The sequence below is a fragment of the Phoxinus phoxinus genome (genome assembly GCF_949152265.1).
Source record: "Phoxinus phoxinus genome assembly, chromosome: 14".
Lineage (NCBI taxonomy): Eukaryota > Metazoa > Chordata > Actinopteri > Cypriniformes > Leuciscidae > Phoxinus > Phoxinus phoxinus.
Window position 1 is genome coordinate 29,257,820 of NC_136889.1, and position 17,499 is coordinate 29,275,318.

General features: G+C 42.5%; 1 protein-coding gene across 9 annotated transcripts in view; it reads right to left on the minus strand.

Moving 5' to 3' along the window:
- meis1b (Meis homeobox 1 b) overlaps positions 1–17,499 on the minus strand; it is a 256,446-nt gene that overhangs the window by 33,693 nt on the left and 205,254 nt on the right. For all 9 annotated transcript variants that reach the window (XR_013800192.1, XR_013800193.1, XM_079635085.1 and 6 more), the window contains one exon: positions 14,179–14,290. Coding sequence is in view for 7 of the 9 variants with exons in the window: in XM_079635085.1 (XP_079491211.1) it covers positions 14,179–14,290 (112 nt within the window). In the remaining 2 variants the exon portion in view is untranslated. The remainder of the gene's footprint in view (positions 1–14,178; positions 14,291–17,499) is intronic.

Sequence of the window (17,499 nt, forward strand, 5' to 3'; positions counted from 1 at the left end):
TTAATAACAATGCTGCATGGTGCTTGCAGCAACCTGTGGGTGCTCGATAAGGCTTTATAATGGGCAGTTCGACATACCAGAGCAGAGGAGATGGCTTACGTCGCCTTTTCAGCCTCACATTGCCAGTTTGCTTGCGTACGCCGATTTTATTCAGATCCCCCAATTATCGTACGCATTCTCCCTCAATGAGAGCCCGAACCCGCCACTGAGAAGACTTCTGATAATTGTTATCATGAACCCGCAATTCAAATAATAAACCATAAAAGAAACACGGTCGAGGCAAACAACAGCACGTTGCAAGCGCTTCAATAGCGGAGGCACAGGAACGAAGAGAGCAACTTATTGATTACATATAAAGCACTTCCAAAAGCCCCAGCGCTATTCGTACAGAGAGATTATGGTGGGTTAACTCTTTCTCTCGCTGTAGCTTTCAGTCAGCGACATAAGGCACCTGTATCATTGATAATTAATGGAAATGTCTGCAGTAATCCGGTTGGAGATAATTTTTTTCCCAGCTCCATGCATCAATAGAATAATCAAGGGTCTAAAAGAGTCTTTGCTCCCCATTACCTCAGGCAAAAGAATTCCTGAAAGCATGCCTTGCGGGCACCTGAATTATATACGCCATTAGGAGAGCGAAGGCTTTCTACATTCCATATAAAACACTCCGCCAGCCCTCTCTACCTAGGAGAGAAGCCCCAGAAAAGGCTGAGACTTTTTAAGTGAAGACTTATGTAGATACAATGGCTTTGCCTTTTACACAAGGGCACTTTCCCTCAGTCTGTCACTTACTGAGAAACTGACCAGAGCTGAATCGCCCTCCCCCAACACACACACAGACACAAGAAAAAACTGGGAATAAAAAAATCTAAACTAAAAGCTGTCAAAGGCGAGTTTCGATTACATCATTAACTCATGCCAAAAACAGCCCTGGCTCAGAGAGCAGTTTGTCTTCCGACTGTGTTTAGGCAAATAGAACTTCCCAGCTCCCATCTGGAGAGGCAGTGGCACCGCTGGTTTGTAATCTAAGACACCATTTTCATTAGAAGCAAATGCTTCAAATCCGGTGTAAAGACTAGTTCGTGTTCAGCAAAGCCTAAAATAATAAACCCAGGGCTTGTCCCAAGCGAGTTAGCAAAACAGAAGCAAACACTGGATATCAGGTCAGACGGGGGAAGAGGGAAGGGGGGTACGACGAAAGAGTGAAAAAGGGCAGGGGCCGTTTGAGTGATGTCTGAGGTAACTCTGCTGTGTGTGTGTGCTCTCTTGAGCTTTGGTCTTCCGCCTCTTCTAGCCATTTTGAACTATTTAACCTCTCTTCCCCAATATTTTCCTTAAAAACTGACCTCTTAAGGCCTACACCTTGAAGGCAAACGAGGGGGAGGGAAACGAAAGCTGTCAATTTTATTGGGATTTCCATTTTTGACGCAATTTGATACCGATTTAACTTGGTCGAGTCTGGTACTAATTTCACCTCTTTTTTAGCATTGCAGTGTCAGTGTAAGCACATGGCAGTCTCTATTCTGTCAAATTGTCATCCCGTTGCTAGTCAACACAGCAACTGTTCAGTTACATGCCACGAAAAATATGGCATAGTGTGATTTTTGTTGTGTTGTAAGAGATTTTATAGATTTTTCCCTCTAAAATCATGTCAGAAAAATCAAACATGCAAAACGGCTCACAAGAAGAAAGCAGATTGGCTAAAAAGGTGTCACTACCCTGACTCTTTTCTAGGGCTGTAACAGAGATGTACGGTCAGGACACCTATTTCAACGTGCTAATAGCTGTCAACTTTATTGTTATTTTCACCTTATTCGACTAGGGCTAATTTCGCATCTATTTTAGCACTGGTGTGTCGGCTTAGGCATGTGGCAGTATCTATACGGCACTTTCGTTTCAAAATGTCAGGCCGTTGCCGAGCTTCCACACTCTACCCGCGCCAAATAAAGACGAATGATGGCGGCGAGACTGAAAAGGTGGAAATAATCATAAAAATGATGCTAGTCCATAAACAAGCTCACAGCCTCATTAGTCCAGCAGCAGGCTCCACTGGCAGATTTATGCGCCTTTTCGCTGATGCCATGAGGAAATGCCACGGGCGAACTTTGGCCAACTGCTAATGGGTTATGACAGCGTCTTAGCAACTACTGCAGGGAGGGGGGACGCGCGGTCCGGTCCGCCACTGACAGAGAAGAAAATGTCATCTCATCTGGCCATGTGTGGTGGAGTCTATGCAGCAATTAGAGAGCAGGCCAGTGACTGGAGCAGGCCAGAGGCTGAGGAGGATGCCCCGCGGCTAACCAGGGAGAGAATTTTTTATGACCCCCTCGTACGCGCGCACACACACATCCGTGCATGAGATCAGCATGTGACGCTCTAGATGCCTGGCTGCTGCTAAAATCAGGTTAGCTTCCCAACATGCCTTTGTCAGCCAGCTCCTCTGATTGGCTCATCTGCTCCATCTCAATACCTGTCTCCTGCTCTCTCGATCTCTTCAGCCATCTCTCTCTCTCTATCTCCACCACTCTCTCGAACTTACTAAAGGCGCTTTCTGACATTATCAGAGAGATGTAGGCTAATCTGTTATGATCCGATTACTCAAAAAGGGCACTACCTGTTCCCCTTGCCGCGTGCGTACACAACTCCAAAGTGTCAGCCATTTTTCTGCTGCTTTACAAATTAGCAGAGTGGCACTTCCAATCCATCAAGCGCAATGTCAAGTGTTCATTTACATGCTACAAAAAAAGATGACTTGATGTTAAATTTTTTGAGATGGAGATCTGAAAAGACCAGTCAGGCTGGATAGTTGTTGGTTTGGTTAGGTCTAGATGATGGCTCTGTCCAGATAATAGAACTTGCTGGTAAAGCTAGTTTAAAGGTTTAGTGTGTAATATCTGTTATTTTCTGACATGATAATAGCATTGGATCAACTAATGGTGTGAGTTTGGGGGTGGGGCTATCTGTTCATCTAAGCAATGAATTTTAGTTATTAGTGTTATTTTTGCATTTCTGTTTGAATTTTAGACAAGGCCATTGGGGATAACAGAATCTAAAGCACAATGTATGCTGTTTTTCATCAGGGTTTAATTGTAATATTTTCAACATTTGGATAAGTCAGGCTGTCATTGCTCATGCTTTATATCTTCTTGCCCAATTTTAAGAAGTGTTTTGACTAAATTTTATTGGCCATGGTCTGATGGATGGGGCCAAGCTGTGGAAACAGATTGGCTTTTGCTTTACACCACATTTGGTCCATGGATGATTTCTAGAGCACCTCTGGCCTCTCCCTGCGGAGGGAGTCAGGTGACCTGTGCTGCTCTCTCACTCTCCCTTAACATTCAAACACACTCTCATATGACTGTACCACGGCAAAACCTCAGCCTTAAGGGCCTGCCATCCGCCTTCTTTTCACTATGCACACATTCACACACGTTCACACACTCTTCCTTCTAACACACACACACACACACACACAGAGTCGCATATAAAGAGAGTGGGCGAATGGGAAGAGGGGAGGGTCGGGGAAGAAAAGATAAAGCCGGGTTCATTGTATTCAGGCCATTCACATGGTTAGAATGGACCAGGCAGCGGGGGTTCCCTTTGCATGGGTCACAAGCGCCTCCCACCTCAAAAATATTCTGAACATGCAGGAATTCCTGCGGTATGATTCCCAACAAGAGACACTCAGATTAGCAGGGAGCTTGCCGTGCACGCTTGCCCCACCATACATTTTCTGTTCCTAAAATACATACAAACATTAGTAGCGGTCTGCTGACTGCAATCACTTGCTCTTCCAGCAAAATGGCCTTAGCTCCTCTAGTTTCTGACTTGGAAGGATACATAAAAAGGAAAATAGAGGGTTTAATGAGATGCGACATGGCGGCAATGTGGCAGATCTTTAGTTATGTTGTGTCTTGTGATATGCATAGCTGTGCACATGTGTGTATTAATGCTCAAGTACTTTTTCGATTTATAATTATGAAGAAAAAATAACACTGTAAATACTAATCTGCGGAGAGTCATAATTACAATCTGTAATTACCAGGGATTCATTTGAAATAATGACAGTAAATAATGACCGATTTAAATAACTGCAGGCATCTTAAATAATGACACTGTCCCCCCCTTTTATTACACATATGATGACAGTGACAGATCTGTAATTCATAATTTGAAGGGGAAAAAGAGTGTAATTACAAGTCTTTCAGCCGTACCTCGTGCGTCTCTGTCATCGCCTCGCAGCGGGGCTAACAGAGAGAGGGTAATGCATAATGTGCCTCATATTCACTGTTATAATGCCTCTAATTAAACGGAGTCGCCCGCGTGAGTCCTAGCTCAGAGCTCCTCATGCATATTCCCAGGTCTCCGGGATCAGGCCGCTGACATACCCACAGGTGATGGCAAAAATGTCATTGCAAATGTTACGGCTCTTTTTCGTCCATGTCTGTGTAGGGGTCACTTCCACTGAAGCCCCTGACACATTGGAAAGCGTACTGAGGCCCAGGGGCAAAAACACAGCATTAAACTGAGGTCTCTCTCACTCTCTCCCTTTCCCTCCCCTCCTCCTCTTTTCATTCTTCCTCCGGTCCGTGTGTCGAGGGGGGAAAACGGTCAAATGAAAGTGTAGGGCCCTGAGTTTACCCTTTCATGTCGAGCACTTTTACTGTGTAACTATTGATTTTTCTCCTTTGTAATTTTTTTTTAATCTGAAGATATAAGGCGGGCAGAAAAGGCAGGCTGGTGAGGTTCAAACGGGAACACTTTAAGAGTCCTCTGATTCCACCGAGGCAACACACACACACACACACACACACACACACACACACACACACACACACACTCACAAAGAGTATACATGCTCTATTCTCCCTCCCTCTCTCTCTCTCTCTCTCTCTCTCGCTCTCTCTCTCTCTCAGACAGCTTTTGACACCTTCTCCAGGGCCAGCTTTGTTCGATATCCAGGCAGACCGGATGGCTGAGAGGAAAGTGTTTTTTAAAAAAAGGAACATGGCTCGCAACAAAAGCTAAGAGCCTTCGCTGGTCGCAACAACAGCACTACTGCAGCAATCTGCCTGGAATTCAACTCATCTGAGCGCTTTTAAACCTCTCATCATCTACTCTAGGTGAACCTAAAACAATACACACACACACACAGCCAAATAAAGACATGACATCCATCCTCTGGCTCAATTGAGAACAGCAACTTTTCAATATTTGTAACAGACAGAGGCCTGGAGACAAACGGTTTTGTATTGTTCCTTTGTGTTTTTTGGTATATTTTGGTAATAGGCGAAACGCAACCAGAGACGTGTGGTTAACTGCGTCGGTCTTCATTATTGGCTTCTGGCAGATAATTTTCCACATGGCAGCTATCTAAATGACACAGGCTGAGATAAGTGCTCTAATGCACAGGGATTTTCCCCAACTACAGCGTATCCCCATCCATTGGGCTGTAGTACAGTAGATAATGTGAGGGTATTTCACTTCTAATAATAGCCTGCTTGGTCTCCCCTGCGTTTGTTAAATGTAGTTACGGAGAGTGAATTGTATGGCAGAATTACACAATGATCCCTGCTTATAAAGAAAACCTGGGCACTGTTATTAATGAAAAGATGGTGGTGGGAAAAAGTCATCCAAAGGATGAAATGTAACATCAAATAGCTTTTCTATCAATGATAAGCTGCTCTTCATTCAGATCCATTATGTCTGCACATACCGCAGAAGACCCTGGTTTCACCTAAAGAGTCTCTTTCCTCTCAATTCCATCTGCTTATGTAGCTTGATTGGATAGATAGACAATATATATACATATGCCTTGGGATTAATAATGAATGCTGAAAACAGATTGGCTAACTACAAGAACACACTTCCAAGACTTTTGCTGGTGACTTACAGGTTTATGTGTTGATATATTTATATATATATATATATATATATATATAGGCTGCATTTATTTGATCAAAAACACAGTCATTTTGCAAAATATTATTATAAGTTAGAAGAACTGTGTTCTATTTTAATATATATTTTAAATGTAATTTATTCCGGTGATGCAAAAAACTTCACTGTCACATGATCCTTCAGAAATCATTCAAATGTGCTGATTTGCTGCTAAAAAAAAAACATTTATTCTTATTCTTCTTATTATTATTATCAATGTTAAAAACAGTTGTGCTGCTTAAATATTTTTTGGAAATGGTGATAATTTTTAAGGATTATTTGAATGAAGCATTTATTAAATTGATGTATTAGGTTTATTAAAGCATTTATTAAATATAAACATTTTGCAACATTTTGTCTATTTTGATCAATTTAATATATCCTTGATGAATACATTTTTTATAAATTTCTCTCTTTTTTTAATATTGCCACAAACTGTTAGTATCATTGATTCCACAAAAATGTTAAGCAGCTCAAGACAGCCAACCCTTGACCCTTGGTTGTGAAAAATGATTAAGAATAAAAGACATAGGAAAAATAAAGTTATTCAAGGATGAACTGTAACATCAGGAGGCATTTCTTTAATAAGCCTATCCTTCATTTAAAATGACAGATCCGTTATATTTACTGCTGTCTAACAAAGGCCTCAAATTCACCCCTGTCAGACATGCTGAGGCCACAGGAAGTGGAGCAGAGGGAATGTGGGGGAATTGTAGTTCTATCAGCTTATGGTGAACTAGGGAGATAAGGCTCAGGGCTGGAAGTGACGGAAACAGAGCTGGGCAGAACGTCTGCTTCCTGACAGCAACAGATCAGGGGCGGCTGGACGTGGGCGATACCATTACAGCTCGGCTGTGCAGTCCTCTATTGAGACCACAAACACACACGCACTTACACATATATTCACAAAGAGCAGGGACAGCTCTGAGGACTTTTTTGGACATTTTTTAGGTTATCAAGCTGGGAATCTTTCTGGTTCCTGCCATTCTTTGACTCAATCGGGCTCCCAGGGCATTGCTGGTGATCGGGTTACGGCTTGCACACAAAAAAAAGAAGAAAAAAAAAGTGCACGCATGCTCGCACACACATGCATTCACTCTCTCTCAAGCACACATTAAGCAAACACACCCTCTCTCCATACACATACACACCCTCTAAAAGCATACAACTTTTGTTTGTTTGTTATCTCTCTTTCACTCCTTAAATCCTAAAAAAAGAAACGCTTGAGGAGGTCTTTATCTTTACCCCTAAATCCCTTCAGCAGGTATCCATGTCAAAAGACCAGGGCTAGGCTCTGGGAGAGGATTGTTTAGTAAGGGTCAGTCCTGGGTCAAGCTTTCGGCCCGTTGTTAACACAGCCCTCCCCCTGGTGCTTTTTGCACCGGCCTCCATCTGCACACACCTTCGTCCACCGCCACTCCAAAACTCCAGCACCCCAGCAAATAATCCCTCTCTGTGAGAAGTCTCTGGTGACAAATACAAAGGTCAAATAGCTTTAGCACACAGTGCAAGGGAAGCCAAATTCCCCAAATATGGAGCTTTGGTGGTGTTTGCTCGCATGAAATTGACTTTCTGGGGTGTCTCCAAACAGGCTTGGTAAATTCCTTCGTTCTTTGTTGGGCTTCATGCATTAAAGGTCTTTGCGATTGAAGTTCTGACGTATCAAATTTGAATTATTTGGTATCAAGTGGTGGAAAATACATTGTTATTCATATGGTTAAAATAACAAATAATTAACCAGGAAAACCGCAATGGACATACCAAAAAGGCTATGGAAAATGTCAATAAATATGAGGAGAACGACATATGGAAGAAAAAACTGACAATCAGAGAGTACAGTTGGGTCTATCAGAGACCTCCTACCAAGCATCACCTCGTCATATCTCTGGACAGCTCACAAGTTTTTGTAACAGTCCCAGGACCTCACATGCACAGTCCCAGTCACTATCGGCAGGAAAATATTCCTCATGCAGTATTATCGGTAGGGCAGCATATGGCAAACTAGCAGCAGGCTACTCATCCTCATCCTCTTTGGAGGCTAAAATTAGCACAATACTGTTTGTGGCTTTAAGCTGGACTCAAACCCACTGTGATACCGCTAATAAAAAGACTGGCCTCCTGCTTAGAGAAAGAATGTACATCCCTACAGATCACGGGAGGATTATCCTGCTGGGATAATGTTTTTTCCTGCAATGGCTGCAAAAAGATTTATATTTTTAATCTAATTTTATTCGGAAACAATATATCAGGCGCTCATCGTGGTTGACTAGAATAGCTCCTACAGGTCAGTGGGGATATTGTAAAGAGTATCGTCAACAAGAGACGTCTTTTTGGCGGAGGATAACCAGAAAAGAGATTGCTAATCTCTTTATCAAAGGCCTAAATAAACTAAGGCGAGTGCATGTGACACAGCCACACAAGAGCATCTGATTAATGAACAAAGAGTTAAAGCCTGTTTGTTTACTGTCACTCACTGTTCCTCATACTCTCTTCCCAACATCCCCCTCCATCCCTCCCTTCCTTTCGTTTGCTTTTTGCCTCCCTGCTCTGGCCTTCCTGCCCTCTTTTATCAGGCGAACCGAGCGGTGATAGCATATCTCATTGGGCGATATCAGCTCTTTCCTAAAAACTTGGATACAGCGTATCTGATAGACACTCAGTGGGTTTGCACTGCTCCTCCCGGGCCGTGCTGAGTAATGTTCACTCAGGTCTTCTAAAGCAGACCTAATGCATTGTGACACGTCAGTGATGAGCTGCGCTGATTTGCCAAATTCACATGAACCTCTACAGCACAGATCAGATGACGGGGCACGGCGTGGGGATTTTTTGAATGGAGCCATGGGGTTTCCCAGCCATTAGGAGCAAATCAGGAAAAGGAACAGAAATTGTGCAACAACATAAAAAAGCATTACCCCTCTCAACAGTGACCCTGCATCTGACGAATCAACTATGAATGAAGCGGATATCCCAAAAAGAGCATTTTCCACTAGCTATTTCAGTAATAAATTATCAGTATTCTACTGATGACCAATAATTCTACAGTTGATCTGATCTTGCAGTAATGTTGCTGACCAGAACAATTTCAAGTTTTGAGAATGTACAAGCAGATGAGCGATAATGACAGTGAGTGGCTGTGAAGGGAATATTCAGCAAACACCAAAAATCTGGTTTTGGCAAGAAAAAGAGGGTTGGTTTAGAAGGACTTCCTGTACACATGGAGACAGATGAAAAGCGTCTACATCATTAACACACCACAATTATAGCATTTGATCTAAATTTACGTCTGCTTCCCACTTAAACTGAACATCACATAGCAAATGACTCCAACCCGAAACTCCTTCTCCATAGGGCAAAACACCCTTTAAAGGCGAAGTGTGGAATTTCTGCACTTCTAGTGGTACCAAAGAGAATTGCAAAAATAATGATGGCTTTCAAACACATTTCACACGCTCCCCTTACTTACAACAAATAAACAAGTAATTCCGCCCCACACCATTGGTTGAGACGATGTTGGTTTGCTTAAACAATTTAAAAAATGTTTGGTACCACTAGAGGCACAAAAATAAAGAGGATGACGAGAGTCTTTACAACAAAAAGAGATGCAACATTACCACATTGAACCAAACTCTTATATCAGAGAAAGCTCAGAGAAAGAACAGTAGATAGAGAAAGATGTCAGTAGCACTTTAGCCATCCATCTCCCAGAGTTCACATGGTCATGGGTGGGGGGATAAGAGAAGTACTTCAGCAGTAGTTAAATCCCAGAGCAAACAGAAGAGCAAACACAACAGTGACACTTTATATACCAGCTTTATGAGTATTATCTGCCCAGAGACAAGGTGCTCAATCAGACTATGAAAGCTAGTTAAAGGCAATGATTAGGAAAGCAGAAGAAACAGCTGATATATGGGGGAAAGGAGGGGGGAGGTTGTTTGCTTGCACTTTCTCACTTTTCACTCTTCTTTTTCCCACATGACAGAGGACATCACCCTAATCCCAAAGGCAAACTGTCCCTTGGTGTGGGAACCAGTGGCGTTTCCCCTTTTTTCACCATGGGACTGCTGTGCGTACATACAGTCTTATCAGGAGTAGGGCCATAAAGCCATTGGTGCTGATCGTTTTCGGAGAAACAAGTGGTAGATTGTTGGTTGTGCCATCACTACTGAGATGCAGTGGGGTCATAAACACGCCAGTGGTTCAGATTCCACACGCTATCCTTCCCAGAGGACAGCTCTATACGTGCCCCTCGCTAACAACTTTGTTGTAATGGCAAAATTCCGCCAATGTGAAATTCATACGTGCATCATGCAAAGCGGCTTGGAAGAGAGAACATGGTGCATTGTGTGAAATAAAAATTGTTCTTTGATTTCGTACTTCTTGTCAAGCATGTGCATTCCCAAACGCTTACCTGCACTTACTGGAATTGGTACCTTACTCTTTTTCCTGTGATCCCTTGCTTTCTCTATGCCTTTCCCTCTCTTTCTTTCTTCTCTGCTCCTTCTGTGGGTGTGTATGATGTGATGTGTGATGTGAATGAGAGAGAAAAACAGCAGGGGCTGCTCGGGCCGCCCGGTGCCGGTCTTAGATCCCTGCACTATAAAAACCGCACACCTTTTATCAGCCATTATGCCTCTGATTTAACCAGATTACCCCACCAACGTGCTGCCACTGATACACGGAGAGAGCATAGAGCGTTCAGCCTCCCCCTCCTGTGTGCAGCACTTTCGCATGCACAGAGAAGAATCTAGTGAGGCAGGAACAACCGCTGACTGACTACACCTGAATGACAACATAGAGCTCCTATCGCTCTTTGAAGCACAACATTCGCACACACCAGGCACGATTAAAGCAAAAAAACAAAGTTAAAGAGCAAGGGCATCCAGACAGCGAGCGAATGGAGAAGCGTCCTCCTAACAGCTCAAAGTGACTGAGATAAACAAAGCCAGGACCCTGCTGTAAAATCAAAAAGGAAAGTGATCAGCATTGTAGTGCACTCAGCAATTGAGGAGAGCACTGAAAATAGCACATGAGAAATGCAAAGGCATGCAGGCGGCACTCAGAGACCGAAAGAAAGAGCGAGAGAGAAAGGGGCAGGGTTCTTCCAGTCTGCTGGACAATCGTTGCAATTAACGGGTGACTTTGACAAACACGTGAGGCGGGGGCTCGGTGGGCGGATCCAGCCTCAGAGGTTCGCTGGCATCCTGTCAGAGGCCATGTCTGCTGGTCAGTCTCAGATGTCAGCCAATCACAGAGCAGAGATGGTGGCCAGGAGCCAATGAGAGCTCTCGCTCAGACTGACCTTCACACAGGCCGGTAGCAAACTGACCATTAAGTCAATGATGACAACAGCACTCACCACAATCAATCTAGCAAAGTAATGATTAGTTTGATGCATGAAGTTTAGCTTCAGCTTTTCTCGACACAAGTAATAGCATCAAATGAGTCCACGTACCATTTACAGTACCGTTCATTGACCTGTATATTTTTTTACAAGCACATTCCAAAATTTCCACACATCTTAGGCCGTTTCAGTGGGGGTTTACTGTACATTGACCTGTTTACACCACACCTGAATGGTCGCATTCGTCAATAGACATTCCAGTCGAGTTTGGTCAAGTAAATTAACTTCATAATTTGCTTTGAGTAACCCACTTGAGCTCTGACTGGCTCCCACAGTCTAACCGCAGTACAGTTTTGGAGTCCATGGCTCTGCATGTAAATTTATGCAGACAATAACAAGAGCCTCACAGGAACTATTTGACTTGGCACACATGGGGCCTTTCGCAAATGGGTCCTGGTAATTGCTGATACATATCTGACTCCTGTAGTCATCACCTTGTTCCCAGACCCTTTGATGAGGCAGAGAAACCCAAAGCCTTTCAAAAACACTCAGCATGATCTCTGCGTATGTGAGAGCATGTCATTTTCCACACGCCCTTCCCTTTTTTGGTAGGGGTTCATATCGCCTTCGTTCTCACTGCAGCCCAAGGGTGTCTCTTTTAATCTGGGTGGGCGCTGGTCTTGCCAAGAGTCCAGAGCGAGCAATACTCCACAGTCCATAATAATGATTTGTTTTCTTTTTACCCACTGAGGGTGGATGCTCAGAAAAGATGGCTTCAAGATACAATTCCAGAAGATGTCCCCCGAGAGGACGGCTGTTAAACAAAGGCGGGTGGATACGAGCACGCTACGCTAATATATGGGGTCTAATTAGAGATGGGCTGGACTGAGTCTCTGCTGGACTCCGCTAAGAAAGTTTCTGAGTGCAGTCAGGGAGGAGCGGGCTTTATTCTCCCCCCTTAAAGGGGAACACTCACACTTTGAAGGGCACAGAATCATGAACAAGGAAAATGCTGTCCTCAGTCGTACTAAGATGCTATTTAGGTGCGGTATGGAAAACATGGTGTGGATGGCAACCACTAGAACCATCAGCTATGGTGCCAATCTCTACGTTGATGGGTTACAGATGTACTATGTTATGCATGTGGGTACAATGTTCCTTTGCAGTTGGAAGGTTTATGACTGTTTGTTATGATGCTGTTATTGCATAAAAGTCATTCTCATTTCCTTCACACTGGTTTTTGTATTTCAAAGATGCAGGAAATAGGCAGTAGCAACAAGACTCTACCTTATAGATATGTATAAGGTAGATAACTTGTTAAAGCTAATTATAAGTGTAAGCACATGGAAAGACACAATCTCAGAAGAAAGTCTGAGACTGAGACGGGGCCAGTTGGGGACATATTGGCACGAGTTTCTTGGCTAACAGCAATGGTCTTATTGGGATTATGAAGTCACTCCTTACAGAACATGCTAATGCGGATAGCAGCACTGCTTTACACAATCAGCAATTAACCCACATTAACATAATACTTCCACTAAACCTCCACTGGCGTGAATAAGGCCGAAGGGGCTGAAGTGCTTGGGTCATTTGTTCACGCTGAACAAACTCAGCATACATCCAGGTTCATAGCTCAGCCTCACAGCGGCCCTTCCTGCTAGCGCACGACACAACAAACACTCATCCAAAACACTGGGGTGAGGGAACATGAGGGGACGAAGGAGGGGGGCGGACATTAAAAGCCTGACGATAATTGGAAGTATGTGAAAAATGACGTGTCACTTTGGTCAATAAAGAGCAAAGGTCACCGTAGGCAGGAGCCCAAACTCGGCACAAAATGTGCTCATTAAGGCATCCAATCAGAGTGTGGCGAGCAACCGGCCATTAGTCATCGGCCATCTGACCAACTCAGCTGGGCCGGCCTCTCTCTTATAGCTCTCCCTCTCTGTGGAGGGGGAAAACCGGCGCTGGTAAATAAATCGTTGCTCAGTCATCTGGAACATAATGTGGTCCTTTCTGCTCTCATCCTGCTTTGCCTGCTGGCTGTGCAGCCCTCAAACTGCTGCCTTGACATCCCTTTCAATAATAAATGAAGTTGCTTTTTGCCTACAGTTTGTTTGAAACCCTCCTCCACTGCTCCATTCTCATTGGCGAAAACCACACAACTAACCAATCACCATGCCGAACATCTGATGACTCTGTTTACAGTTTGAATTTTACAGACATGACATGAAGTGAGGGAAGTTGGTTTCATTCCTTTGGGAGGGAAATCCTACCAAGAAGATATCCAAGATTTTATCCTTTCTCTTTGAAAGATTCTAAAATCTTGGACTGGAGTATAACAGAACATATAAAGCTTCATCAGTGTAAAATCTCTTTTGTTAGACTGTCATCACCAGCGTCTTTCTTCAGACCCCCTGTCCAGAAGGGCCCAGAGGAAGCTTCATTAATGCAGTCTTATCACAACCAGCTGATGGACCTACGCCACAATACCAGCCAGCAACGGCCTAAACATCTGCTTTGACTCTCTCCTGCTCTCTACAAGCACAAGCTTGGCTTAGGGTGGTAAGCTAGACACATCTGCATAGTCAGATACTGACACTTTCATAGAAAGCTTGTTACACTGCTCTCTGGAATACTTGACTCTGATTGGTCAATCAAGTATTGTGCAAACTATACAACTGATCGCTATCCCATATTTTCTACCCAACTCTGCTACTTACTCCCGTTTCTAAATCAATATTCCATGTCCTTTGATTTATTTCATTGCCAAGTAGTTGTTTAACATGCAATATGTGTTACAGTTCTGATGACACTGTCAAGGTATATTTTATGATAATGGTGGGGTGACTGTACATTATCCCTTACATACTGTATGCATCAAAGGATGTCTTTACCTTGTTCACTGCTGTTGTCCCCACTGTGCGATGTGTGTCCTCCGCTGGATGGTCCCGGTGTGCCCCCGGAGCGTGTAGAAGCTGTATCATCATGGTCTCTATTCCATGAGGTCTGTGAGGAAAGGGAGAGAGAAAGAGAGAGAGACATAGAGTAAGGCGCACAATCAGGCATCAGATCACAGGAAAACATGCACACGCTACAGTCCCATGTTACAAAGACAGCTGGCTTTATCAGATGTTCCTCATTTTGTTGTTTTTCATCCTCTTATATCAGTCTCACACAGCACTTCAATCAGCAAAGCTTACAAGACTTATGGACCAAACCCAGTCACTGACGCCACACAGTCACTGGCTTCCTTAGACTTACACAAAACAAACAGAATGTTGCACAACAGACGGCAGGTACTGTAAAAATAAAATAAAAAATACAGCACTATTTTAATTAACACTTTTAAATTGTAAGTAAAAAAAAGTTATATTACCCAAGACAGAATATCCATAATCAAACGAAACAAAAAATAAAAACAATGAAAGAAGAATTAGCAATAGCAGCTAAGATGTGTATGCCTGTCCATACACATGAACTGGCTAACTCTGAATACAACAAGAGCCAGTCACTCATCTCTTATATCCCAGAGCGAGGGAGGGTATATGTGTGTGTGTGTGAGTGTGAGGCTGTTCGCTTGTCGCTGGCCTAGCGAATCAAAATGAAATCAAATAAGAGCCATTCTCCTTGAAGTTGGGAAGAGGAGGAGGGAAAAAAGATAGAAATCCTATTGACAATTAAGCTTAGGTGTATAATAGAGAGAAAGTGTCAGCTGTTGGGCGGATGGTATGTGGCAAATGGAGCAGACACGGGGATAAAGAGAAGTGGACGGAACAATGGCGGGCCGAGGCCTGCACACACTCAGCCCCATGCAGGGCCTACTTGTACTATAGAACAAAACAGATGTTGCCTCTTATCACAGGGTGCCTGCACAAAAGTAACATTAGTGTGGGAGGAAAATATGAGCATCAGAGATGATAATGCTCAATAGCAGGCCCAGGAAATCTTTAGACCTTTTTTTGTTTATGCCAATTTTGAGGTGAGTATTCAGTTCTTGGAATGGAATAATGTGCTAAAAATAGTTAAGAATGGTGTGTTCTTACTGAAAGCTGAAAGTATAATAGACAAAATAGACAAAAATATTAAATAGGAATGACTTTAGAACTTTTAATTTCTGTGGAAATCTGAGAAGAGTTTTGCACTCACAGATTACTACACGTATGCACAAACATAGCAGTGCCAAAAACAACAACATTGTATTCATGTGTGATTTGTTCTTACACAAATAAGTACTAAGTAATATTAATTAACTACATGTACTTACAATAGAGTTATGGTTAGAGTTTGGGGTTACACTTTATTTTAAGGTGTCATTGTTACAGTGTAATTATATATTTAAGTACTGAGTAATATTAATTGACTAAATGTACTTACTATAGGGTTAGGATTTGGTTGAGGGTTAGTTGTATGTAATTATGCATAACTTACTGTTATTACTATGGTCAGTACATATGTAACAAGGACACTGTAAAATAAAGTGTTACCGAGTTTGTTAGGGTTACTAATTATGCATAATTGGTAACACTTTACTTAAAGCCTTTATGTATAATCCATTATACAAATATTTTAATTAATTAATTATGCCTTGTAATAAATCTTATAATGCATTGTATGGTCTCATGAATAATTGTAACCACAGTTATAATGCATTATAATACACCATTATAAAGTATAATGCATTAAATCTCGACAAACAACCAATATCAGATGTGAATCTGTGAATATTATAATGCATTTTAACTTTGGTTACAATTATTTATGAAAATATATAATGCATTATGATGTACATTATGAATACTTATAGACAAAGGCTTTAAGTAAAATGTTACCGCATAATCTGCTGCTTTTACTATAGTAAGTAAATGTATATCACCTTAAAATAAAGTGTTACCCAAATGTTTCATTATTCATAATTATGTCTAAATGTAAACATAACAAACATAAATGTATAAACCTCTGTTGATTTGATAACTACACTCCTGAAGTAACTAAACATGTAAATATTGATTTCTTTTATTTATACTGTACTCTTAGAATGAAAACCAAACAAAACATTTCTTGGTAAATATTGAGAGAGAAAAAAAATGGAACAAACCAAACTGCATTGGATATATTTGCCACAAGTCTCCTAAAAACTTGTGAGGAAAAATAGTGCCAGCCGCTCAGGATATATTTTTTAAAAAATGTCCAGAAACAGTCACACAAAAAAATGGTGTATTCTGCAGCATACCAAAAGAATGCCGTAAGAGGTAATCTAGAACACATGCCCAGGGAGCAAACAGTTAAAACTGAAATTGCCAGTTTCTACAACTCTTTGTAAAAGAAAGGGCGAGAGAGAGAGAAAAAAAATGGAGGGAACTTGTTTATTCAGAGCTTTGTGGAAAAGAATGGTACAGCACCCTGGAGACAGAGAACCCTAGAGTCCCCACACGTAAAAGGATGTTTTTTACGCACAACAAATCCCACTTGAAAATATAATTAGAACGGAGAAAATAGCAAACTATTGCATTAACTGTAATTGAACAAAAGAGCAGCGGGGCTTGTGGGAGGCTGTCGCTCGGCCCCATGGGAATGGGGGAGGGTCTCGGCCGAGGGTGAGTGACATCTCCAGGGTGCACTCCAGTCTATTTATAACTGCCCCGACAATCTCGTCCACCACAGATCTAACAGCTAATTAATAATATAAAAAACCCCGGCAGAACGCAGAGCAGTCCACCGTCGAGCAGACACCCGGAGGAAACCGCACAGGCGCGCGAGAGGAGGAGTAAATATGGGCCAAAGCGAACAGCGGGTGGAGGCGGTGTGGATGCAGATGGTTACAGGAGAGATGAGTGCCTGTCCTGCTGCACACAACAACACACTTGATATATTCACTGTCCCTCTAATGAGCTAGCTACAATTTATTCAGTGCTTTTTTCTTTTCTTTTCTTTTTTGTGGGGGGGCTTCATCCCTTCCCCCTCCACGTTTTCTCTTCCCTCGCTCCTTTTCTCTCTCCCTCCTCGTGTCATTCTCTCTCTCTCTCTCTCTCCAGTGCAGGATGTAGATTAATTCAATGCTTAATTGTTTAGTAAATTCAATTTTCCACATTCTATTCTGCATAGCTTTAGCTAAAGTTCTTAAAGCTGCAGTGCGTAGCCCAGGGAGAAGCGTTTGTCATCTGTGCCTTTTCCTTTTTTTTTTTCATTACCATTTTCTTCCTCCACCACTTAATTCG